General features: G+C 38.7%; 2 protein-coding genes across 2 annotated transcripts; both read left to right on the top strand.

Moving 5' to 3' along the window:
• Positions 1 to 926: 926 nt before the first annotated feature.
• Positions 927 to 1,859, top strand: LOC110906539. Its single transcript, XM_022151656.1, has one exon. It carries the CDS (start codon positions 927 to 929, stop codon positions 1,857 to 1,859), a length of 933 nt encoding a protein of 310 aa, XP_022007348.1.
• A 3,429-nt stretch (positions 1,860 to 5,288) lies between these two features.
• Positions 5,289 to 5,870, top strand: LOC110906540. Its single transcript, XM_022151657.1, has one exon. It carries the CDS (start codon positions 5,289 to 5,291, stop codon positions 5,868 to 5,870), a length of 582 nt encoding a protein of 193 aa, XP_022007349.1.
• Positions 5,871 to 27,616: the final 21,746 nt, after the last annotated feature.

The raw sequence follows: 27,616 nt of genomic DNA, 5'->3' as shown, positions 1-27,616 counted from the left end.
TCGGTTGACGAGGGGGATAATCCGGATGATACATCAGATAAAGGCTCTAGCGATGGTGAAGACAACTGTGAGGATCAAATGTTTGATGAGTTTGAGGAAGGTGAAATTAGGCAACCGGATAATAATCTACCTATATCAGATCGAAATATAGAATTTCCGGCGAAGAATACACCGGAGTCGGGTTCAGCTAATGCTTCGGAATTCGTAAGGGTGGAAGACGAAAGGTTGGATACTGAGGGTGAGGCTGTTCGGGTCTCTGTACGTGAATCCCAGGATTTGCATGGGGAAGATTACACACATGGGAAAATTAATTATGATGTGGGGCCGGACGAATTAATGGCTAAAAATACTGTTGGTGAGCCGCAATTTTTGGAGGAGAGAGAGAGAACTCTCTTGTGGACCGAATTCTTCAGGATGGCCCAACCCCACTAACTGGGCTTGGTAAGAGGCCCAGAGCTTTTCGTAGTCCGCCTTCGGCTGATTCTATGCAGGGCCCACCTTTTAGAAATTTTAAACAAAATCTGGACTCCGATGGGACTACTATTGACCTTAATTCACCTGCAGTCAATAGTGGGGTTATCAACGGTGCTTCTGGAGGTTTCGAATCTCATCGTTTGGCGGAGCCAAATCAAGAACAAATAGATGATGCTCCTCGCCAATCTTCGATCGAGCAACAAAAGTCCGGTGAAGCGAGAATACCGGATCCCGGTGTCCTTGATCCAGGCATTGATGAGGAAGTCCACAATACGGCATCAGTTGGCTCAAAAGTGGGGATTAATCTGAGTGGGCTTGAAAATGCGACTAAAGTTCTCATCCAAGGTGAAGGTGTTTCTTCTCGTTTACAATGAATTTTCTTTCTGGTAAATCTTAGGGGGGTTCGGGATTCCCGAAAGGTCGATTGGGTCAGGGGCATTAAAACTACGTACATGGTCCATTTCTTAGCTATTCAAGAAACTAAATTGGGGGTGTCAGTGAATTTTACTTTCAATGGTTTTTGGGGTCGATCAGCGTATAGCGTGGAAGTTGTCGAAGCTCAGGGTCGTTCCGGGGGGTTGGCGTGTCTGTGGAATCCTGCTATGTTCTCGTGTGATGGTGTGATTAAAGATCGGTACTTTTTAATGTTGTCTGGCACTTTGGTGCATTCAGGTGATAGGATTAATTTGGTGAATGTTTATGCTTCGAATGATGCATCGATTCGAAGGAATATTTGGTCTAACCTGATTGGTATTAAAAACGCTATACAAGGGCTGTGGGTATTCATGGGGGACTTCAATGAGGTTAGAGACGCTTCGGAACGCCTTAATTCGGAGTTCTCTTCAGCTAATGCAGAGGCGTTTAATCATTTCATCCTATTCGCGGGTCTTAGTGAGTATCAAATGGGTGGCGGAAGGTTTACATATATCTCCGATAATGGGGTCGAATTAAGTAAGTTAGAATGGTTCCTTGTTTGTTTGGGTTTCTTGGAGAAATGGCCGATGGCATCGGATCATAGACCAATATTACTCTCTACCTTACCATCAGATTTCGGTCATATCCCGTTCAGATGCTTTAATTCTTGGCTAGAGATCCCCGGTTTCTTGGATATGGTCAAAAAATGTTGTCTGTCCTTTGTTTTTAACGGGCCAGCCGACATGGCTTTGGCCGTTAAACTGCGTGGGCTAAAGAATAACATTAAGGCTTGGTTGAAGAGAGAAAAGGAACAATCTGATGGGGTTTACGAGGCAAAAAAGAACCATGTACGTTTCCTAGAAAATCTAGCCGAGGAGAGGGAATTACTAGTTAGCGAGCTGAATGAAAGGTCTGAATGTATTAATTCTGTTATGGAGGTGGACCGAAGGAAACAGTTGGACGCTCGTTAGAAATCCCGAGCTAGGTGGGCTCTTGAAGTTGATGAGAATTCGGCATTTTACCATAATGTGATTAATTCTAACATTAGTAATAATCGTATTAATGGAATCATGATCGATGGAGTGTGGGTCATGAATCCGGTGGAGATTAAAGAACATTTTTTCGAATTTTTTTCTATGCAATATGTGGAGCCAATGTCGTCTAGACCAAAGACAATCTGTCAAAACGTGGCTGCCCTTTCAGACGAGGAAGCTGATCAGCTTATTGCACCATTCACGGCATCAGAAATTAAGGATGCAATTTGGGGTAGCGTTGGGGATCGTGCGCCGGGACCAGATGGGTTCAATTTTAAATTCATTAAAAGGAACTGGGATTTTTTTCAAGCTGATTTCATGAGGCTCTTCCAGGAATTTTTCGACAAGGGGTCTATCAGTAAGTGCTGTACATCTTCATTCCTCGCTCTGATTCCAAAAGTGAAAGACCCGTCTACCCCATCAAACTTCAGGCCCATTAGTTTGATCGGGGTGGTTAACAAAGCTATTTCGAAAGTTCTGGTTAACCGTCTTAGGAAGGTCATTGGGAAGTTAATATCGGAGGAACAATCAGCCTTCTTGGCGGGTAGAAACATCACAGATGGATCCCTCATTTTAAATGAAGTTATTGCATGGTTGAAGAAGTCTAAAAAGTCAGGTATGATTTTTAAAGTGGACATTAATAAGGCCTATGACTCTCTAAACTAGAAGTTTCTGAATTCGATTATGGAGCATACGAACTTCTCGGTTCGATGGAGGAATTGGATCTTGGCGACCCTTGTATCGGCTAAATCTTCGTGTTGCTAAATGGATCTCCGACTAGGGAGTTTGAGTGTACATGTGGGCTGCGACAAGGAGACCCCCTTTCCCCCTTTCTGTTTGTGATTGCCATGGAAGCCTTATCTGGTATTATGAAGAAGGCCGCTTCAGAAGGCATTTTTAGAGGCCTAAGGTGTACCAACTCCGGTCCAGTTCTTACTCATCTCATCTATGCCGACGATGTGGTTTTTGTCGGGGAATGGAATTGTGAAAATATTCTCACTATTCACAGAATTTTGAGATGTTTTTACCTCGCTTCTAAGCTAAAGTAAACCTCTCCAAGTGTACTTTATTTGGTGTAGGAGTGAATGACGAGGCCGTGCAATAATGGGCGGATCTTCTGAGTTGTAGTAAAGGATCTTTTCCATTTAAACATTTGGGTTTGGTTGTTGGAGCAAATATGAACCTCATACGTAATTGGAGGCCGGTTATTGAAGTTTTCAAGTCCCGATTGTCACTATGGAAGGCGAAACATTTATCATACGGTGGAAGAATTACCTTACTTAAGTCGGTTTTAAACTCTTTACCGACGTATTTTTTCTCGTTGTACAAAGCACCGGCGAAAGTCTTGGATATTTTGGAAAGACTTAGGAGAGTTTTCTTTTGGGGCGGGTCGGATGGAAATTCTAGCATGAGTTGGATGGCATGGGAAAATGTTACAGCTCCAATTGAATATGGTGGGTTGGGTTTTGGCTCACTCTGTGACGCCAATTTGGCTATGTTATCGAAATGGTGGTGGAGATTCAAGACCGATAAAAACGGATTATGGAGAAGGGTCGTTTGGGCTATACATCATAACAATCGATCTTGGGCGTCAATACCAGCGAAGGTTTCGATTGCAAGACCTTGGAAGCAAATAGTTGGGATTCAAGAGCATCTAAATCATATAGGCGTCAATATCCATGATTTAATAAGGTGTAATGTGGGTGGCGGCTCAACTGCAGCATTCAGGCTGGATTTTTGGGTTGGAAATCAGCCCCTTTACGTCTCTTTTCCACTGTTGTTTGCGATCGAACAAGAAAAATCCTGTTGCATTTCGGATCGGCTATCTTGGGGCGTTAATGGGCTGAACTTTAATTGGGCTTGGAGCAGGCCTGATTTGAGTTCGGAGGAAGTATTGGAGATTCACAATATGTCGGCACTTCTATGTGGCGTCAATTATAGGGCGGGTGCGGATTGGTGGTTGTGGGGTTTAAATCCGACGGGTGAATTCTCGGTGGCAAGCATCAAAGACATTGCAGCAATATATGGTAGATCGGCTCCTGCATATTCATTTTTTTGGAATAATTTTGTTCCAAAAAAGGTTGGGATAGTCTCTTGGCGGGCGATTATGGAGAGGCTCCCTACTCGGGCAGCCATGGTAGCTAGGAACATCGATATTGGGGATCCGAGTTGTCCTTTCTGCGGTGAGTATGACGAAACGTGCGATCATATCTTTATGGCTTGTCATTTTGCTCAAGTTATTTGGCTAGTAATTGCACAATGGTGCAAAATTCCTCCAGTAATTGCCTTCAGTCTCAAAGATCTCCTGGATGCACATGTTGCTGTGGTAGGTTCCAAAAAGAAAAAGAAAGTATTTAGTGCTATTTTCCAGGTCGTTATTTGGAGCATTTGGAAGATGAGGAATGAGGTAATTTTTGGAAACGAATATCCAAATATCTCTAAGGTGGTGGAAGAATCAAAATCGATGAGTTTTCTTTGGATAAAGTATCGGTCGAAATCACTTGAATGGATATGGAACGAGTGGAGAAATTTTAGGATTGCAATGTGATATTTGGTTTTGACTGTTTTGGCGGTTTATTGTGGTGAAACTATGATGTATATTTGGTGTCTAGCATCTTGCTAGTTGATTGAATAAAATTTTGTTGGCCGTTCAAAAAAAATGAAACAAACTCCAATGCAAGATTAAAATTCTTACAAAAAAGATTGTTACATCATCTCACTATTCACTCTCTTCCCCCCCCCCCCCTCTCTCTTCATTTAAGACATCACTAGTCACAAATCTCATTTTTCTCTCTACAAATTCATATGCATGCACTTAATCAAGAACTTTTCTACCCTCTCTCTCCTTCAACCCATCATTCATGTCACAAATACACCTCAAATGCATTGCATTGGATTTGGTCTGATAATTAATATAAAATACTTAATGTATTCTTTTTTTCTCCACAACTAACAAACAACGGTCTAACTCGGTAACTTTCTTTTCTTTTTCAAGAATAAACGGTAATAATTTAAATGTAAACGGTAATATTATTTAAAAGCAATAACAATAATAATATTTTCTAACCATTATAAATAGAATCATAGAACTTACATTTTACCGCACCAAAAATTCCACTTAAATTAAAATTCTTTCCAATTTCCTCCTTCAAAATCATGAACCCGAACCTGGACCAACCTCTATTACTCAATTGTTAAATGTCGGTAACCCAAAAGATAACCCAAACAGAAACCAAATCCAAAACCAATTTCAAAAGAACCCACTTTTTCCAAACTATGGGAATCCACCCTCGTAACAATTTTAACCGAACACAACGTTTTCAAATGTTGGTTTCTCGCAATTTCAACCGAACACAATGTTTTCAAATGTCGGCTTTCAAAATCCCACCTTTCAACATTTTCAACAATTCCAACAGTTTCAACAAGCCCAATTTGAAATTTCATGCCTTGACAACCAATGACACATCACCAATAACACCACAAAGCTTTAATGTTGATGAATCTCCTTCCCCACATCTCAAAACGGCTAAAAAGAAGAGCAAAACGGTGAATACGTCACCGGTTAAACGTTTAAAATGGACCACAGAGATTCAACTTGCAAAAGGTCTTATACATATATCCCAAGATCTGATTGTAGGGAACAACCAAAAGTCCACTGCGTTTTGGAAGCAAGTAGAAGAGTGTTTCATGCAAGGGGAAAATGTTAATGTTAGGGACGAGCACAACTTAAGGATACATTGGCATATGATCAAGTCTAAGGTCAACACATTTAATGAGCTATATATACGCATAAGCTCGAATTGGAAAAGTGGGATATCTGATGACCAAATCATGACATTGGCTAGGGCGGAGTACATACCCGATAAAGAAAATAAGCAACCGTTCCCATATGAGCATGTTTGGAACATTATGAAGTGCCCAAAGTGGGTGCCACCAGTCAAGATATAAGGTACATAAGCATCAAAACGAACAAAGACAACTAGTACGGGGAACTACACCACAAGTATTTCTGACGCACAAAATACTCATTTCAATGTCAACGACGAAATCCCTCTTAATGGTGATGTTGAATTGCCAACCCGTCCAATAGGTAGGAACAAGGCTAAAGAGAATGTGAAACATAAAGCTAAGGCAAAACCATCTACGGAGAAAAACAAAACCGAGCTTTTTGAGGAGTTAACCAAGTTGATAAAGCTTAAATAAAAAATGTATACAACTTTCAAAACTCAAATGAACACTTTCCTTAAACTAAAAGAAAAGAAATTACTCTTTATCAACACAAGCCACATGAATCCCAACACACGAGCCGAACATGAAGAAATGCGTAATATGATTAAGGCGAAATATAAGAAGTATTTAAATTTAGTTGTTTCTTTTTGCAATTTATGTATTATGCAATTTATGATTCACGTGTCTTTTCAAATTGGGGAATTGGCATGTAATAATCCCACTTAGACCTTATTGGCCATTAATAATCTCACCTCAGAATATCCCCCCACAAGTCCCACCTTTCACCTATTTTTCCTACAATGGTCCTCCGTTAAAAAAACTTAACGGAGTTAAGCTTTTTTCCAAATTACAAACAGATATTTAAGGGCTTTTGATCAGAACGATGGTACGAGTCCATTGACGTAAAACTTACTTCGAAATGGTGCTCCAAGTGACTTGATTTTGGTTAAACATCCGAATTGAAGCGCCGTTTTCATCGTTTGGAGTACCGTTTCGAGGCAAGTTTTACATCAATGGACTCGTATCGTCGTTCTAACTAAAAGCCCTAAAAAATCTGCTTGTAATTTGGAAAAAAAAACTTTAACTCCGTCAGGTTTTTTTAACGGGGGACCATTGTAGGAAAAATATATGAAAGGTGGGACTGGTGGGGGGAATATTCTGAGTTTTGATTATTAATGGCTAATAAGGTCTAGGTGAGATTATTACATGACAATTTGCAATTCAAATTTTAATATATGCAATGTTTTGTTTGAGTTTTAATTTTTAAGTTTAGTTCGTAACTTTAATTCTATTTAATTGGTTTATATATAATTTTAGTGGGTGGGGATCAAATAGGAAGTTTATTTTGGCTAGGAAGTGTAGGAAGCAATAGGATTATGACATGTGGCAACATTTAAAATAAAGAGAAAGGGTATTTTAGTCAATCTAACCCTTTCTTCTTCCTTCTTCTCCCCAGTAACTTCAAAACCCACCATTTTTAAAACCCACCATCTTCAACTGTTTCTTCACTTACTATCTCAATAATCACTACATTATCGTGCGATTTTCGTCACCAATCAATGATTCAAACACCCGATCAACGTGTTCTCCAGCTTTTTTTGAAGAAAACCCAGTTTAATTTCATTCAAAATCTCGTTTTTCCCGTGATTTTGAAGATAATCACTCAATCCGTTCAATTCGATCGCTGATAAGTATTTCTATCATTCAAATTTCGCCAATCGTTGAAGAAATCGGCTTCGATCCATGTAAGAAGTTCTTTAATTTCATTTTAACGATCTGGGTTTTTGATTTAGTCATTACGTTTTACGATATTGACGGGGGTCCGGGGGCAGCTCCCTGGTAGCAGGGTCCCAGGGCGGCAGCCCCTGGCTTGGGTTGAGCTGTAATAAAAATGCATCAGAAAAATTAATTTTCTGTAAATTGCCTCTGGAAAACTACATTCGTAAATTGCATTGGTTCAGACAATTCACAGCACAGACAAAACTATTGTCCTGGTTTAATGCGTTTTAGAGAGAATACTTTCTTTGGTGTTTTTAGGCAATTGCGTTTTAGAACTAAGCAATTTTATGTGTTTTCTGGCCATTGCGTTTTAGAAAAACACATTCTTGAAGTGTTTTTAGTCATTGCGTTTTAGGTAAAACACATTTTTAGCTGTTTTCAGTCTATTGCGTTTTAGAGAGAACACTTTCTTTTGTTTTTTTAGGCCATTGCGTTTTAGAAAGGAGACATTTTTAAGTGTTTTCTGGCCATTGCGTTTTATAAATAAGACACTTCTTTGTGTTTTTGGTGCATTGCGTTTTAGGTAAAACACATTTTTATGTGTTTTCAGTCCATTGCGTTTTAGAAAACAGACATTTTATGTGTTTTTGGCCATTGCGTTTTAGAAATAAGACATTTCTTTGTATTTTTGGTGCATTGCGTTTTAGGTAAGACACATTTTTATGTGTTTTCAGTCCATTGCGTTTTAGAAAGTACATTTTCTTTTGTGTTTTTAGGCTATTGCGTTTTATAAATAACACATTTCTTTTTGTTTTCTGGCCATTGCGTTTTACAAATAAGACATTTCTTTGTGTTTTTGGTGCACTGCGTTTTTAGAAAAAATGTCATTTTTTAAGTTTTTTTTCCATTGCATTTTACGCAACTGGGTTTCTTCCATTGCGTTTTACGCAACTGGGTATTCAAAATTTTTTTTCGAAAATATAGCAATAGTATACTCGTTTTATAGATAAAAAAACGCTCGTTTTTTTGTGCAATTTTTATAAAAAAATAATGTCGTATGAAAGAGTTATTAACGTTTAAAAAATGAGGGGAATTGGAGGAGAGAGAAACTATTGGCTTGAATTGACTAGAATACCCCTAAACAAACTCACGCGTCTCTTTTCTTCCCTTTAATTTCCATCATTTAATCTTAGCCTTTGATTAACTAAATGGATGGTCAAGATCACTTCCTTGCATTCTTAGCCAAATAAACTTCCTATCATATCTCCACTCTAATTTTAGTAATACAAAAATAGAAAATGGGTTAGTTATAAAAAGTACTTAAATATTAAAAAAATATGAAAAAGTGGTGATGATGTAGAAATGTAAATATTAGTAAAAACGGTTGTAGGGTCAGAGAAAAATTGAGTATATTTAGTGTATTTGTGGAAATTTGATATAAGAACCGAATAAATACATAGATACATGCATTTAACATTTTTGCACTAGGAATGGTCTTAAAAAAAACTTAGTTAAGATCTAGCCTTTGAATTAATGCAATAAAAGCTTCTATCGTTCAAGTCCAAACCAACCATTATTTCATTAAAACTATATTGCATTTAGTCGTGGGGTGTTTTCTTAAATCAATAATTTTCAGAAACACAAGGGGTGTTTTCTTAAATCAATAATTTTCAGGAACACAATCAGGAAATATGTTTATACAACTTTATTTAGAAAAAGATTGCATAGGAAAAATTAAAGTTACAAAGTCTCCTGAATCTAGAAAAGGTAATTAAACTTAGTTTTTGAGTAAAATTATCCTACAAAGTCTTCTAAATCTAGAAAAGGTATAAAGAAACAATGGATCACAAAATATAACACAATGTATTGTAAAACACAACATAATGCCGAGAAATATAACACAATATCGAGGAAAAAAGACATAATAAATCGCTAAAAGGACACAATGACGAAAATAAAAAACACAATACCAATTAAAAAGACAAAATGATCTAAACAAAATTATAAAATATACAAGCTAAAAGTCCACAAGCGAAAACCTAAAATTTAAGATCGTAGAGTTCAACGAGACGGTTCCAATCAGTTTGATACATTCCTACGACTTTCTAGTTTTAAAAGACTATGTATTTAAAATTTCCCTTAGTTTCATTACAATTTCTAAAAGATACAAAATATTCTTTTTGATGTTTATATCATCAGCGGTTCGGGTAATTCAAAAGGATTAAATCATCGAACAAGATGTGTTCTAAATCTGGATTTGGTTCATTAAGACAACTAGTTTTTCGGCGAACGTCTTTTGTTGTTTAGTCTGTGTTTACATGTGTTTTGAAAACACTACAAATGCGTTGTGCACGGAACCACTGACAAAAATAAAAAGAAAATATATAAAAAACACTAAAAAATAACCAAAAGAAAATCAACCAAAAAAAGTTGTATGGTAATGATGTTGTTCGTATGAAACCTGTGGTCAGAGATGAGCAAATGATACTGGGTACCGGTACCGGTACCGAATTTCCCGAACCGAAAGATCTTAAGTACCAATTCGGTACGACTTTTGGCGTTTCTGGTACCGGTTCGCTACCGGTTTTTACCTTCATATACCGGTACCATAACTGATATTTTCGATAATAGTACCGATTCGATATTGGTTGGCACCGAGCTCATCTCTACCCCTGAAACTAAAAAAAGAAACCATCAAAAGTTGAAGAAAATCAACAAAAAAAGTTGCATGATACCGTTGTTGTTCGTACGGTACCCGTGATCAGGGATGAGCAAATGGTACCGGGTAGCAGTACCGAATTCCCAAACTAAAATAATTTCAAAATCAATTCGATACCGACTTTTGACGTTTTCTGTACCAGGCTGGTGTCGGTTTTTACCTTCATGTACCGATAACTGTACCCGTATTTTCGATACCCGTATTTTCGATACCAGTACCGGCTGACACAAGCTTATCAAACTTAAAAGTAAAAAACATAATAAAAATATTAAAAATACTATATATAATTATAATATTTAAAACACTATTTATTGGTTTCTATTTTTAATATATGTATAATATAATTAGGTTATAGTCTCGTATATTATATGGTATAAATAATAATAAAACTCTCGTATAATAAAAATCTCTTTAAAACATAGATACTTCAATGAACTACACATATATAAAAGCTTCAAGAAAATTGTAGATAACAACCTTATAACACAAATCAATTGGCAAGTCTAATGACAATTTAAAACTAAGGAGAGCCTGCCTATTGCCCAAAGGAGATGCATGCAATTGAGACAAGTTGGAACATTTCAAATATTTCGTGCAAATAAATCACTCATATAAATAGGGCTGTAAACGAACCGAACGACACGAACGAGGCCTTGTTCGTGTTCGTTTGTTAAGGAAATAAATGTGTTCACGAACGGTTCATGAACACTTACCGAACGAGATTTTATGTTCGTGTTCGTTCATTAAGGATATGAGCGTGTTCACGAACATTTAACGAACACAAGCGAACACAAATAAATTTGGCGAACGCGACGAAGGATAAAGGTGGATGGCCCAGAGAGTAGCACTAGAACTTGAATCCCTTATTGTGAAACGGAGGTAGATCATATTCGTCGATGTAAATAATGAGAAAAGAAAGGGTAATGGTGCATAAACAAGGTGAAAAAGGGTTTCCCAGTTTAATTGTAAGGGTAATGATATAAATAAAAGTTTAATAGTATAAAAAGTATAGATAAAATATATGAAAGTATAAAAATCTTTAATTAAAACACGAACATACGAAAATAAACGAACGCTAATGAACGAATGTTCACGAACACCTTACCGAACGTTCACGAACACAATTGAACGAACGAGACCTTTGTTCGTGTTCGTTCATTTAACTAATCGAACAAAATTTCTTGTTCATGTTCGTTCTTTATTAAACGAACGAACATAAACGAACTTCCCACTGAACGGATCACGAACTGTTCGCTGAACATTCGGTTCGTTTAAAGCCATACATATAAATATAACTAATTATTTTTATTATTCAATATCACATAATCATTTCAAAACTCACAGCCAAATACCACTATTATAAAAGGAAATAGCAAATATTTGCCTTTGCCAATGTGGATGATGGTAAATTTAAAGTATGAGTACGGTGGATGAACAATTTTTAGCAACCGTTCGCGTAAATAAATAAAATAAAATAAATTTTTATTACTGATTACAAAATAAAGAAAGCTGGTAAATAAAAAAAATACTATTACAACTGAAATAAACAAATACAAGAATGAAGTAGAAACAGAAAATTCTATGATTGAGGCACGTGTTCAACACGCTTCCCTTAAAACAAATTCCGAGTCTCCCAAGAGTACTCGTTTTGTTTCCCAGGGTACAACAGCCGGAGCAGCGTACTTCCGGAGATGGCCTACAACCCGAGGCTACCTTGAACTTTGCAGGAAGAAGATGATCAGAAGTGTGAAGAAGACTGTTTGCATAAACCTGTTGTTGCTGGTGTTCTTAGTGTATCTTCTGCAGTGACCAAGAGCTTGTATTTATACAGCTCCAGATTCGAAACCGTCAAAAGGAATTAAAGGAGAGGTATAAATTGCATTAAACGTCTTCAATGCAATTTAATACGTCATTTAATTCTCAGTCAAAGACCCATTAACTCGTCAATTTCGAAGTTGAACTGTAACTGCACTGTCATTCAATGCTGTAAGCTTCTGCGCGCGCGTGCGCAAGACACACTGGTGCGCGTGCGCTGGTCTGCACGCTCATGCGTGGTGCGTCCTCTTGGCTCACTGCCATGCGCGCGTGCGCCACACTGACTCAGGTCCATGCGCGCGTGCGCCACGTCACCTGTGAGCCTATACGAGCACGCCACACAGTCGCGCCGTATTAGCTCACTCTGGTGCGCCGTGCACGTCACATCAGGCCCCATGCACCATGCGCATCGGCGTGCCTACATGCCATGTGTACTCGCGCGCGGACTGCCACGTCACGCGCTTCGAACCCGCACGCCACTTCACCACTTGGTCCTTGCAGCCTATGTGATCCACCACGCGCACGTGGTCAAAAATACAAAGGCGGCTCTCAAGTGGCTCGCGGCGATGCGAGCGTGCGAAGTGCGCCATCAAAGCGCCACATTACGCCTCATCGCCCACGCCAAGCGCGCAAGCACGAGTGCGCGCGCATGCGCGTGCGAGTTATGGTGCTCTGCACCCTTCACGAGGACACTTAGTGTGTTCTTCCATGAAACAACAAGGATGGAGAGTTCCCACTTAGATACCCATTTAAGTTTCATCTCTTCAACGATGTGGGACAAGGTATTACTTTCCCTTTTGTTTCAGCATTCAATGTTTCAAACACCTAACTTTGAGCATCGATATCTCATTCATCTTAGCTCCGTTTTGGACGTGGTTTAGTTCGTTGCGAAGCTCTTCCAACATAGAACACAAACCCACAAATAAATACATAAAACCCGCTCATTTTATTATATTTATTTCTAGTCCAAAATAGGAAAAATTCATTTTCTTATATTTGTGAAAAAAATGCTATTGTCACCTATTTTTCCAACAATCCCCCACATGAAAAATGCTATTTTCATCAAATTTCCAACAATCCCCCACATGTATGGAAATCGATCTTTTCCTTACACTTTTCAACGATAAACTTCGACAGTTGAGTATTGCAAGATAGGTAGGTTGATGCCTTTGAACCTTCTTTTGTGAAGCATACTTAGCTTACTAGCGGTTTGTAGACGCGATGTCCTTGAACATACCCCCATTTGTGTAAAGGACATTACACTTCACACAATACTCTCCCTGGTCTGGCCAACCCCTCATTGTCTTGTCCTATTATGGTCCTGGAACACTAGCCTGGTTCTGCATGAGCTCTAGGATTTGCGCACCCCACAAATCCATTCGAAGCAACCCCACTTCTCTCTAACATAGGTGATTCCTCTGAATCATTAAAAGCATTATGGTTAATTTGGATTTACTTAGAATCCTTAACCTTAATATGCTTAATCTCACTTCATGTCACTGATTGGAATGGACTAGGAAGTATATATAACTCCCTTTTATTTAGTTTGGGGTACTCCCCCATAGTGACTTCGTTTTGGTAATATGATTTAGTTGTCCTATTGAACTTAGATCTTGGGATCTCCAGTCAACTAAGTTAGGTTTCCCTCATATTCCCATTTATCACGGGCTTTCGTCCCATTCCTCTTGACGACGTTTCTACTAACTCTCTGCTTAAGCCTTTTTTTAAACGGGTCTGCAATGTTATCCTTTGATCTCACATAATCAATTGTGATAACACCCGTTGAGAGTAGTTGTCATACCATGTTATGTCTACGTCGCATATGCCTTGATCTGCCATTGTACATCAAGCTTTGAGCTCTACTAATCGCTGATTAGCTATCACAATGTACACATATGGCTTGCAAAGGCTTTGGCCATCTTGGAATGTATTCCACGAATTGACGTAGCCATTCCGCCTCCTCGCCTGACTTATCCAAGGCGATAAATTCGGATTCCATTGTGGATCTTGCTATGACCGTTTGCTTAGAAGACTTCCAAGCAATAGCAGCTCCTCCAAGTGTAAACACGTAACCACTTGCTGATTTGGAATCTTTATTATCCGATATCTAGTTTGCATCAGTGTATCCTTCGATCACTGCTGGTTGTCGGGTATAATGCAGTCCATAATCTCTTGTGTATCTTATGTATCTAAGCACCCTCGTGATAGCTTTCCAATGATCCGCGCACGGATTGCTGGTGTATCTACTTAGCCTACTCACCGCGTAAGCCAAGTCAGGTATAGTACATGTCATTAGATACATTAGACTGCCAATAATTCTTGAGTACTCTAACTCAGCAACTCCATCTCCTTTATTTTTCTTGAGATGTTGGGAGGTATCAACTTGAGTTCGAGCTATACTCGTATCTCCCGAGTTGAATTTTTCAAGAATTTTATCCACATAGTGAGATTGACTTAACGCAAGACCATCTTGGGTTCTTATGATCTTTACTCCAAGAATCACATCCGCTAAACCCATGTCTTTCATGTCAAATCTCGCTTTCAACATGCTTTTAGTAGCTTTGATAATTTTATCATTACTCCCAATGATAAGCATATCGTCTACGTAAAGGCATAAGATTACATAACCTTCATTTGTGTTTTTGAAATAAACACATTTATTGCACTCATTTATTTTGGAACCATTGTCAATCATGACATGATCAAACTTTTGGTGCCATTGTTTTGGTGGTTGCTTCAAGCCATACAATGTTGGTGCATCTAGTGCCTGTTAACTTTGTCTTAATCGAGTCTTATTTCTAGATAGGATAGATCAGTGCACGGAATACTAGAAAAGTGTGAAATTACATGTTAACGTATGTGATTCAGCTTGAAAGTGTCATTGGACATTTCAAGCAAAATCAACAATACTTGTAATTCCGCTCGAAACGTAATGAAGGGGTTCTGCTTGAACTGGTTGAAGTGGAATCAGGGTCCGGTTGAGTGTGTTTCAAGCGAAATCACTAGGTCTATAAATAGGATAGTGCTAGGTTCATTTGGAGGGGAATTAGGTGAGTGTTTCTGAGCCGAGGTGCTGCCGAATTGTAATCAGAATGTGTAAAAGCTCAGGATTAATCAGTAAAGTAAAAGATTGAAAGGAAACAAGCTGTTTGACATTGTTTGCATTGATTCCGCCTTTGTAAATGATGATGAACTACTCAACTTGACTGTTTAGGGTCACGAAACCAGTCCAACAAGTGGTATCAGAGCTCAGGACGAGGAGTTCATACCAATTCAGCTTGATTCTACCGGATTTTCTCATTTCTACTCACTTCTACTCATACTTTTCTGATTTGAACTAGTTTTAACTGTTGAAATGGCCTAATTTTCATATATATCACGTAAAACATAGTATTAACAAACCCTACAAAGAATCAGAACAAAATTCGAATTAAAACTGGTAAAAATGGCCCAAAAACCATATTCCGCTTGAACGAGTAACCAAGCTATTCCGCTCGAAACAATCTATTCTGCTTGAAAATCAGAGGCCAGTTCAAGCGAAATAACAGATTCCGTTTGAAACATTCATATTTCGCTTGAAAGATATCATCTGATTCCGCTTGAATCAGATTTCGCTTGAAACTTGTGTCTTATTTCGCTTGAATAGCTATTCCGTTTGAATAGCTGATTTCGCTTGAAGTTGTACTTAGCTTGAAAAGCTGATTTCGCTTCAGCTTATTCCGCTTGAAAATTGTTGTTTTTTTCAAAACCAAAAATTTTTCTAAGTGTGTGTTTATTATTTCAGGTACTTGAAAATGGATGATTTGTTCATGAATCCATTATGTGATGTGTTTGCCTATACCAGTGGTTCGGGAGACGGCACAACGAACAACACGAATGAAACTACACCAACCCCGAATGCAAAGAAGATTCTTTCTGATGCGATGAGCGTGGATAGTGCCTATGGTACATACAACAAGCCTCCTAAACTGATGGCGATCGAAGATTATAATCGGTGGGCTATGAGATTTGAGGAGTGGCTTAAAGCATTCGTATTTCCAAGCTGGAAAAGTTTAAAGAATGGTTATACTTCTGGAGAACGTGTTGGTGAAAGTTTGATAGATACTGATGATGTTGAAATGATATAATTTCATTGATTGAATATGAGAATTCAAAAGATCTTTGGGAAAAGTTGAAAGTTAAGTGTGTAGGTAGTGTTGAGATTGTGAAAAACAAAAAGAAATTGTTGCGTAAAGAGTTTGATTTATTTGGTTGTATGAAGAATGAATCTGTTTGTAAAATGATCGAGAGATTTGGGCATCTGAAGATGGAGCTGGCTAGGCATGGAATCACTTATACTCAGGAGGAGTTGGTCGACAAATTGTTTGATTCGTTGCTGAATGATCAAGACTGGCAATACTTTGCCTTAATGTTGAAGAACACCATCAAGTCGCCAGAAGTGTTGACTGTGGATCTGCTTATCGAGAGACTAGAGAGCCATGAGTTGGAGATAAGGAAATCTAAAGTCAACAACACAGCTTATCAGCAGAATGTGGATCTGTACTACAGAGTAAATCTACCAAAGACTGGATCTCCAAGAACAGCGTTTACTGCAGAAAGTTCAAATACTGTGAATCATGAAACACCTCATAGTGGTTTCCACAGTGGATCTTCTTCAACACCTTCAAGCCAATCTGCATCAAAGAACTTATTTCAATGCAACATCGCTGTAGATTTGAAGAATGGTCAAAATTTCAGCGAAGAATTTGCAAAGCAGCAGATGGTTTTCTTAGCATCTGTGCTTGAATTGTATGAGAGTCTTGTGGCAGGCAAGATAGGCAACACCAACCTAACAAAGGAAGACTACGATCAAATAGATCCTGAGGAGATGGAATTGATCGACATAAGGTGGTGTATGGCCAGTGTAGTTCGAAGGGCACAACGTTTCATGGAGATTACAGGAAGGAAGTCTATTGGTGGACCTTCTACCAAGTTAGGCTTTGACAAATCAAAAGTGACCTGTTTCAAGTGTAAACAGAAAGGTCATTTTAAAAGAGATTGCCGAAATGCTTATGCTGATGATTCTGAAAATCCGTTCAGAGAAGATTACTATAAGAAGGCAATTTATCATCAGAACAAGGCTGAACCCCCCAGGATGAAGAAGATTGAAGACAAAGAAAAATGCAGAGCTCTTGCCGTCATTCATGACGATGAAGGTTTTGACTGGAGCGAGCTGCTACCTGAGGAAGACGCAGTAGGTTATGCATTTTTTGCAAAAGAAGAAGTCAAACCGTTCAGAGACACCAGAACAGAAGCAGATAAAGCAAATGATAGACGACAAAGAGCTGAATGGAAAACGATGAGACTTTCTCGTGTACACACTGAAGCAAAGAGAGCAAAAAGATGGGATGCAGATAGAGAATGTTACCTTGATCCTGAAGGAAACATTGCTATTGATCCAAAGACTCTTAGTCTTGAAGCTATGACTACGGAATTTGCTGAACTTGAAGAGTCTCAACAGAGAAAATGGTGGGGAGGTGGTGAAGAGAAAGAGAAAGAGAAAGAGAAAGAAAAAGAGCAGGAGCAAAAGCCAAAGAAGATAGATGAAGGAATCATTGATACTTCACTGGAGTTGAACGCTAAAAACTTTGGAAAGATGGCTGACAAGGTGCTGGCTGCTAAAGCACTTGAGGTAGACTCTAAGTCTGTATCTGAGTCTAAAAGCCAGGTCAGTTCAAATGCGTCATCAAGTGAGACAGGTAAAAAGGTCAAAGGTGATAGTGACTGCAAACATTGCATGAAAAACTGCAAAGTTTGTGTTACACAAGATTATCTCAAAGATACGAAGGTGAATGATCTGACAAAAAGAGTCAGAAAGGTTGAAGATCAGATTCTTGATCATGACAAAATGCTCAAATTTTCAAATGATCAAGTTAAAAAGTTGACTGAGAAAATTGACAATGATAAAATTGCAGTAGAAAGAATTAGGAAAGAAAATGAGAAACTAATTCATGAAAATCGTCAACTCTCAGAAAATTTTAACAAGCTAAAACAAACAATTCAAGATTCTGATGAACGAAACGGTAAAACAAAGAAAATGAGCATTTAACTGTGATTCTTAGACACAAAGAAGAACAAATCAACAAGCAATTGGATGAGAATGCTAAGTTGAAGCTTCAATTTGAAGAAGCGAAGATTGAAAATGAGCGCATCAATCTGAAATTGACCAGTTATAACTCCGCAAGCTTTGTTTTACAACACATTGTTCCCAAACCTATCGGGAAAAACAAAGCAGGCGAAGATGTATTTTCTGATGGAACAGGGGTGGGGTATCATCAAGTTCCACCACCAGTTTTGAACAATTATTCAAAGAAAAAATCAGGGTTGGTTAATGATGATGATGATGAAAATGAGGTGAAACTTCCTGACACGATAGATGTCACGTTCACTTCATCTTCCGATGAGGATAGTGTCCAAACTGATGTTGTAAAAAGTGTTGTTGAGAATGTTCTAAAATCTGAAAGTGACACTACTGAGGAAGATGAATGTTTCTTGGACAAGTACATTCCGAAACAAAAGTCCAAGAACAACTTAAATGAAGGACCAAATCTTGTCATGTACAAGATGTTGGGTTCGGATAAGTTGTTTTCGGATTCTGAGTTTCCACTTGAGAATGTAAATGTTGCTAAACTGATAAATGTGTTCAAATTGATTGAAGTTGATCTGTCAGAAGTGAACAGTTTAAATCAAACAAAAAGACAAATGAATTTTGAAAAAGATAAAGCTTACTACATGTAGCCAGTTGTTCCACCACGTTTTTATAATAATAATCGAAACAAATGGTCGGGTGGATATCAGGGTGGTAAGGCTTATCAGAAAAAGAATGTTCAAAGAAAAGGTTTGTTGAGAAGAAAGTGTTTGTGAACAGTTCGAGTTCACTTTCTGATGAAGAATCAAAAATCTTTTCGAAAACAAACGAAGAGTTCTTTGAGAAGAAGGCCTCACAGCCTCAGTCCGAAGGCACAAGTCGGGTAGTTGACACTCGAACATGCTTTAAATGCAATCAAGTTGGACATATTGCACGAAAGTGTACCAACTTGAAGCCTAAGACTGAAGTTGTGAAGATTCAGAAAAAGAAAGTTGATGGGAAAGGAAAAGCTCCATTGGTTGTTGAGAAAAAGGTTTTGAAAAATGAAAACATCAAAGTCAAAACTGAACCTACTAAAAAGATGGTAACTAAAAATGATAAATTTTATAAGCGGGTTGCATCACCTCAACAAACATGGAAGCCGAAAGTTGTTAAGAAGGAATCAAGTGTTCTAAAACCAAAGGTTTCTGAGACTGAAAAACAATTATCTTCTACCACACCGGTAAAGATGAATGTTCCTTTGGATTATTATGTGAAACTTGAGAAAGAAAAGCAAAAGTCTGAGAAGAAAAATGTTCAGAAGAAAGACCAACCATCTGGTCAACCTCAAAAAGATGAGTTTTTCCTATATAAAAAGGTTGAGGTTGGGTCTGAAGAAAGCTTAAAAATGAATATTAAAAATTTTCCACCACTTTACACTACAAAATCTCACATCAAAGTTGAGTTACCTGAGTCAAAACAGGCTTGGGTAGCATCCAAATCTAACTGAGTGTTCGTGGTTTGTGCAGGAGCTTCCGAGATCCGTTTCACGATGGATTTGGATAGTGGAGCTTCTCGGCACATGACGGGGAAGACAGCTTTGCTGTACGATGTTAGGAATTTCAATGGAGGTTATGTAGGATTCGCAGGAAATCAAGGTGGTAGGATCATTGGTGAAGGAACGTTATCCAATGGGATTGTGACGTTTGAAAGAGTTAATTACATTGCTGAGCTGGAGAATAATCTGCTGAGTATCTCGCAGATTTGTGACCAGATGTATACTACTTACTTCACTGACAAAGAATGTTTGATCTTGAAACCAGGATTTGTTATCCCTGAAGATTGGATTATCATGAGGGCTCCAAGAGTCAATGATCTGTACGTGCTGGACATGAGCGTAGCTACTACAACCATGGGTCAGGCTCATTGTTTTGTGTCCAGAGCAACGGAGAAAGAATCAAGATTGTGGCATCGGAAAATGGGCCACATTCACTTACGAAAAATGAATCACCTGATGCATAACGATTTAGTTTTGGGTGTTCATGTGAAAGTTTTCATCTAGAAGGGGAGTGCATTAGCTGCATCAAAGGCAAACAGAAGAAGAAGTCACACCCTAAGAAGCAAGTCAATTCAGTCTCAAGACCTCTGGAGAGACTTTACATGGATTTGTTTGGTCCAGTGAATGTCAAAAGTACTACAGGAGATTACTACTGTCTTGTGGTTACTGATGATTATTCCAGATTTTCGTGGGTATCATTCTTGAAGTCGAAAGATGAAACGTATGACAGTTTGATGGCGTTGTTCAAGAAAATTGAAAATCTGTACCAAAGGCGTATAAAAAGAATCAGAAGTGATAATGGTACTGAATTCAAGAACAACAAAATGGAAGAATTTTGTGATGAAACAGGTATATTGCATGAGTTTAGTGCTCCGTATACTCCGCAGCAGAATGGAGTCGCAGAACGCAAAAACAGGACACTAATCGAAACGGCCAGAACAATGCTCGCAGATTCAAAGCTTCCGATAAATTTTTGGGCAGAAGCCGTTGCAGCCGCTTGCTATACGCTCAACAGAGTTCTCACTGTCAAGAAATTCAACAAAACGTGCTTTGAGTTGATCAATAACCGCAAACCAAATCTGAAGTATCTTGAACCGTTTGGGTCACCCTGTACTGTTCTAGAACCTTTTGGAAAGTTTGGTCCGAAGAGTGTTGAGGGAATATTCATTGGTTATGCAAGTCCTCTACGACGTGTCTTCGTTCCAAGTGAAAAGCGGATTATTGAAGCTCCAAATGTTGAATGTCAAGGTAATACAATGCCGCCGCAGAATCCTGGAGATTCATGGCGTTATCATTACGACACTTTGTGGGATTCGTTTGACGTGATGGAAGAACCAGAAGAAGAAGAAGATTTCTTTGATGAGTTGGATATTCTGAGAGAGTATGAGTCATCGCAGGAAAGGTTCCCAGCTGAGTATTCAAGGCGACCACGACAAACTTCGAATGACGATGAAGCAGGTCCAAGAAATGCTGGTGAACATGATGATGTCCAACGAAATGAAGTTGCTCATGATAATCAGACGGAACAGAATGATAATCAAGAATCTGAGCATATGCCGATATTTGATCGTGGTGATTCAGATTCTGAGGGGGAGCAAATTCAGAGTTCAAGTCAAACAGATCCTATCAGTGAACAAGGTGCAAATCAGAATGTTACTAATCTGGAAGGCGATGTAGATGTTCCGAGTGAAGTGATGCCAAGAACTCTTTCATACCATCCAGAAGAACTGATCATTGGAGAATTGCAATCAGGCATTCGCACTAGACGTCAAATTGACCAAGGGCTTACATGTTTTTATTCTACAGTAGCACCTTTACAAACTGAATTTTCATTGAGTTGTTTTATTTCGCAGATCGAACCGCGAACTTACAAAGAGGCGCTAACTGAAGATTCTTGGGTCAATGCGATGCAAGAAGAGTTAAGTCAGTTTGAAAAGTTAGGAGTTTGGAAGTTAGTGGATTTGCCTGATGGTCACAGGAAGATCAACACAAAATGGGTGTTTAAGTGTAAAAGAGATGACAAAGGAGTTGCTGTGCGAAACAAAGCTCGACTCGTTGTCCAGGGCTTTAGTCAACAGGAGAGGATTGATTTTACTGAAGTGTATACTCCTGTGGCTCGACTAGAAGCAATCAGAATTTTCCTGGCATTTGCATCTTGGAAGAACTTCAAAGTATATCAGCTAGATGTGAAATCGGCGTTTCTTTACGGGAAGGTTAAAGAGGAGGTATATGTCGGACAGCCGCCGGGCTTTACCGATCCAATCCACAAAAACAAGGTCTACTTGCTGGACAAAGTGCTGTATGGTTTATACCAGGCCCCGAGAGCTTGGTACGAGACTTTGTCTCAACACCTACTAGCCAACAGCTTTATTCGTGGAAAAGTGGATACCACTCTCTTCACCAAAGAGGTCGACGGACATCTTCTGATAGTTCAGATATACGTGGACGACATAATATTTGGGTCAACAAATGAGAATTTGTGCAAAGATTTTGAACAAGTGATGAAGCAAAAATTCGAAATGTCATCAATGGGGGAGATGAAATTCTTTCTGGGTCTACAAGTTGATCAATTACCTGAGGGAATTTTCATTCACCAGACAAAGTACGTTCATGATATTCTAGAGAAATTTGGGATGTCAGGTTCTACTCCAACGTCAACCCCATTAGCAACAAATCATGGGATACACCCAGATCTCACCAGAGACAGGGCCGATGAGACGTTTTATCGTTCCATGATAGGCTCATTGATGTACCTAACTGCTTCAAGACCCAATATCATGTACCTAACGTGCCTCGTAGCAAGATTTCAATCTAACCCGAGAGCTTCGCACATGGTTATTGTGAAGAGGATATTTCGCTACCTGAAGGGAACTCCAACATTAGGGTTGTGGTATCTTATAAAAGGCGATTTTACGCTCGAAGGGTATTCCGACTCAGATTTCGGATGCTGCAAAGTCAATGCAAATTCAACAACAGTAGGATGCCAGTTCTTTGGACCTCGTCTGGTCACCTGGCAGTGTAAGAAACAGACCTCTGTGGCTCTATCCACATGTGAAGCGGAGTATGTGTCTGCTAGCAGCTGCTGCTCTCAGATCTTGTGGATCCAGCAACAGATGCGCGATTATGGTTTGCAGTTTCTTAACACACCTCTCTTTGTTGATAATGAGGCCGCTATTAATATAACAAAAAATCCAGTACATCAGGCTAAAACTAAACACATAGAAATTCGACATCACTTCATCCGAGATTGCTTCGAGAAGAAGTTGATACGAATTGAGAAAATACACACTGACGAACAGAAAGTTGATCTTCATACCAAAGCTTTTGATAAAACACGATTTAAATATCTTTTAAAACTGAACGGTATGATGCTTTTCTCATTGTCGAATGGAACTATTGGCGTTGATAAAGGTTCTGTTGTAGATGAAGATGAGAAACAATCTTCAATGGTTTGTCGATTTTTTACTTGTTTTGGTATTTAAGGGGAGTAGATATATTTTCAAAAAATACAAAAACAGTAAAAAAAATTCAAAAGTACAAAAACATGATAAAATTTCAAAATCCAAAAACAATAGAAAACTGAAAAAGAGCTTGTGTAAAAAGGGAAAATGATAGTACATCGGTTAGACAGTTACAGTACGCTAAAGATTTGAAAAGTTTAAATGCATTAAACAGTCTCGCTGATGATGTGTCGATAGGTTTTTACACATTTAGTAGGTTTGTTCAGGATATAAACATAAAAATCAAACTTGCTTATTTTGTGGGGAACACTACTTGGATATATAGGTAACCCCTGAAATCTTGTTTGAAAGGTCCCTCTTTCTGAAATACTTGGTCTTTATACTCAGTGATATCTGGGGTATTATTCCGGGACTTCTGCTGAATGGAAGTTCTGACCTAGTCCTTGAATAATACTTTCCGCATTGCTTGAAACATAGCACCACCCTCAGCATAAACAACGATGAACATTGCAAAATGATAATCGTGTGCTGTTGAAACAAAAGATCCTCTAAAGGGGACACACCTAAAGTCGAACCGTCATCTCTCTGCTGACCGGAAGTTCTGACCTGAGCTCTCACGGTTTCGCATCTAACCCCTTACAAATATCATCTGTGGTATACTCACTTGTAAGATTGAATATTGGGATCTGGATACAGGAGTATATTCAAGTGGTGGGACACATGAATGAGTTTAAGTTCCTAAAACACCTAATTCGTATCCTGATCAGATTGAAAATTGTGTGCGAATTTAAAGTGGATCAGCATATCGACAATCTATGTGAATTGTGTAATTCTGAGTATGAAATTAAAGCTTAACGGTGCTAGTGACTTGTCTGATAGCTGATATGATTCCCTAACACGCTCACCAAAAATATGTTTGTAAATAATTTACTTTCATTACATTCTGCATTTAAGTTTCTGTATTTCATTTCTAGTTTAGAAACTTTATTAAAAATCCAAAAAGATTTAATTTCTGCTTTATTTTCCGACAAACCAAAGTAGAGGGTTGATCGTTAGATTCTCAAAAGTTGAAGCAGATGCAGGAAGGTTCTGGACTGGAGAATGAGGAGAGCTTATCTTGTTAAAATCTGATTGTTGAAAAGTCAAAAACAAGTTCATTAATTTTGATTCTTGTTATTTTCAGAAAATGTTTGAAAAGATTTGAACAAAAATCAGTTTGTTTTGTCACAAATCAACCAAGGTCATTAAATTGAACTTGGTAGTTTAGTTGAGTAATCAGGGTCATTAACTTGGACCTGAATACTTAAGTGGATTTCTAAAACGGATGAACAGTTGAAAAATTTTAAGTTTGTATAGATTGTAATGATTTATGTTTGAGAAACAGGTTTTGGTTGTGAAAAATCCCCATGGCAATGGAAATATGAAAGTTTGAGCCAGAATACGACTTTAGAACCCAGCTTATCGAGAGGGGGAGTCTATGAAAGGGGGATTCTAGATTCTGGATCAACACACAGAGGGGAGATTGAAGATTAAAGATTGAGGATTGAAGATTAAAGTTTGAAGATTTGAAAAGAGCTTTTACGAGACGACAATTTGGAAAGAGACAAAGACTGAAGACACGACGCCAAAGACTTCGTCAACATCCAAGGGGGAGTCTGTTGGTGCATCTAGTGTCTGTTAACTTTGTCTTAATCGAGTCTTATGTCTAGATAGGATAGATCAGTGCACGGGATACTAGAAAAGTGTGAAATTACATGTTAACGTATGTGATTCCGCTTGAAAGTGTCATTGGACATTTCAAGCGAAATCAGCAATACTTGTAATTCCGCTAGAAACGTAATGAAGGGGTTCCGCTTGAACTGGTAAAACCGGAATCAGGGTCCGCTTGAGTGTGTTTCAAGCGGAATCACTAGGTCTATAAATAGGATAGTGCTAGGTTCATTTGGAGGGGAATTAGGTGAGTGCTTCTGAGCCGAGGTGCTGCCGAATTGTAATCAGAACGTGTAAAAGCTCAGGATTAATCAGTAAAGTAAAAGATTGAAAGGAAACAATCTGTTTGACATTGTTTTCATTGATTCCGCCTTTGTAAATGATGATGAACTACTCAACTTGACTGTTTAGGGTCACGAAACCGGTCCAACATACAAAGACTTGACGAGTTTACATACTTTACCCTCTTGACGTGGGGCGGAGAAACCTTCAGTTTGCTTTATGTAAATCTCTTCTTCTAAATCGCCATTTAGAAATGCGGTTTTAACGTTCATTTGGTGAACTTCCAAATTTCTTAAAGCCGCTATAGCAAGAACCAATCTAATCGAGGTTATGCGCATCACAGGCGAGTAGGTATCAAAGTAATCTAGACCTTCCTTTTGTCTAAATCCTTTAATCACCAACCTAGCCTTGTATTTATCAATACTTCCATCAGTTTTCATCTTCCTTTTGAATATCCAACGATATCCATGTGGTTTGCAACCAGGTGGAAGATCTACTAACTCCCAAGTATGATTTTGCAATATAGAATCAATTTCATTCCTTATTGCTTCTTTCCATTTAGGTCCTTCTGAAGAGGAAACCGCTTCGCGATATGTATTGGGCTCGCCCTCAACCATATAGCTAACGAAGTCTGGACACTTGGCCTTTTACTTCGCCTACGATCACTTTCTTCAACCTCGGGTCGTTCATGTGTCTTATCATGAACTACCTCATCAACTGGTGTACATGAGCTTTCACCTACTTCAAAATTAGGTGTTGATGACGTCGCATGTGTTTGTATTCTCAAAGGAAACACATTAAGAGACAACGTTAGGATTCACCTACATGATAGTGTTTACGCATACATTAGGATTCTTGGACTCATGTACAAGAAAGCGATGTGCACTACTTTGATGTGCATACCCAATAATATGCAATCAACAGTTTTGGGTCCTATCCTAAGAGCCTTAGGAGGTGGTACAATCACCTTTGCTAGGCACCCCCACACTTTCAAGTATTTGTATGAAGGCTTCTTCCTTTTCCATAACTCATATGGAGTTTCGTCTCTCTTTTTGAGTGGTATCTTGTTCAAAAGATAATTAGCCAAGAGAATGGCTTCCCCCCACATTTCCTGGCTCACCCCAGAACTTATCAACATGGTGTTCATCATTTCTTTCAATGTACGGTTCTTTCGTTCTGCCACGCCATTTGATTGTGGAGAATAAGGAGGTGTACACTCATGTACAATGCCACTTTTTGCGCTTAAATCGGCAAAAGGAGCAACATATTCACCTCCTCGGTCGCTTCGCAAAGCTTTTATCTTCTTTTGAAGTTGATTCTCAACTTCATTTTTATACAAGATAAATTTACTTATTGCTTCATCTTTACTTTTTAGTAAATATACATAGCAATATTTAGTACTATCGTCAATAAACGTGATGAAGTACTTATTTCCACCTCTTGTGGGTACCGCTTTTAAATCGCAAATATCGGTGTGAATTAAATCAAGGGGTTCGGTTATTCATTCAACCGATTTCGATGATGATCTTGTTAGTTTGGATTCAACGCATGTTTCACATTTATAATGTGAATCAATATGGAATGTTGGTATACAATTTAAATTGATTAAACGGCGTATTGAATTAAAATTTACGTGACCTAATCTACTATGCCATTTATTCGAATCAGAAAACTCAAGCATATAAGTAGAAGTAGTAGCAATTTTATTCATGTTCTTCTTAACTGCCATTACATTCAATTTAAACATACCATTTTGGGCATAGCCCTTGCCTACATACATTCCTCGTTTAGTTAGTACAAATTGATCGCTCTCAAACACTAAACGAAATCCAAACTTATTAAGCAACCAACCCGAGACTAGGCTCTTGCGCAAGTCTGGGACATATAACATGTTGCTTAAAGTGAGCTCCTTCCCGGAAGTCCACTTCAAAATCACTGTTCCTTCACCCTTGATGTCCATGGTGGTTGTATTTCTCATGTACAGCTTCTCATCTCCCGCAAGCTCTTTGAAGGTGGTAAAGAGGCTCCTGTCTGGGCACACATGATGGGTCGCGCCCGTATCCACCCACCATCCTTTTGGAGTGTTGGTCACCGCATTGACCTCATCCAACATTGCGGTTTTGTCGGAAATCATTGCCACCGAAGGCATTCCGTCTTCATCCACCATGTGCGCACGCTCACGCTTTGGTTTCTTGCATTGGTTAGCCTGATGCCCCGGCTCGTCACAGTTGTAACAAGTCCCTTGGAACGTTTGAGGTTTCTTTTTCACAACCCCTTTCTTCAGTCCAAGTTTGCTTACCTTTGCTTTCTCTTTGTCCTTTTTTCCCTTGCCCTTATTGTAGGATCGTTTTCGGACCCAAACGAGTCGATCAGAAGAGTTTTGCTCAGTTTGAACGGCGAAAACAGACAAACTAAGTTCAATTCAGCAAGAATACACTTTAAACTGTCGATTTGATTGATTAGAATGACTTTTATAGCGTGACGACACTTCGGCAGCACTTCGTTGCAAACCGGAACAACTCACTTACTGATTTCGCTCCAAGTGCCATATATATAGGCATGGTATTCCGCTTGAACACATCTCAAGCGGAATCA

Source organism: Helianthus annuus, chromosome 4, assembly GCF_002127325.2.
Source record: "Helianthus annuus cultivar XRQ/B chromosome 4, HanXRQr2.0-SUNRISE, whole genome shotgun sequence".
In the NCBI taxonomy this organism is placed as follows: Eukaryota; Viridiplantae; Streptophyta; class Magnoliopsida; order Asterales; family Asteraceae; genus Helianthus; species Helianthus annuus.
The sequence above is the reverse complement of the archived record's forward strand: the minus strand, read 5'-3'. Positions and strand labels throughout refer to the sequence as shown.

Coding starts and splice junctions, on each gene's coding strand:
- LOC110906539 (XM_022151656.1), top strand. CDS start 927: ATGGTCCATTTCTTAGCTATTCAAGAAACTAAATTGGGGGTGTCAGTG.
- LOC110906540 (XM_022151657.1), top strand. CDS start 5,289: ATGTCGGCTTTCAAAATCCCACCTTTCAACATTTTCAACAATTCCAAC.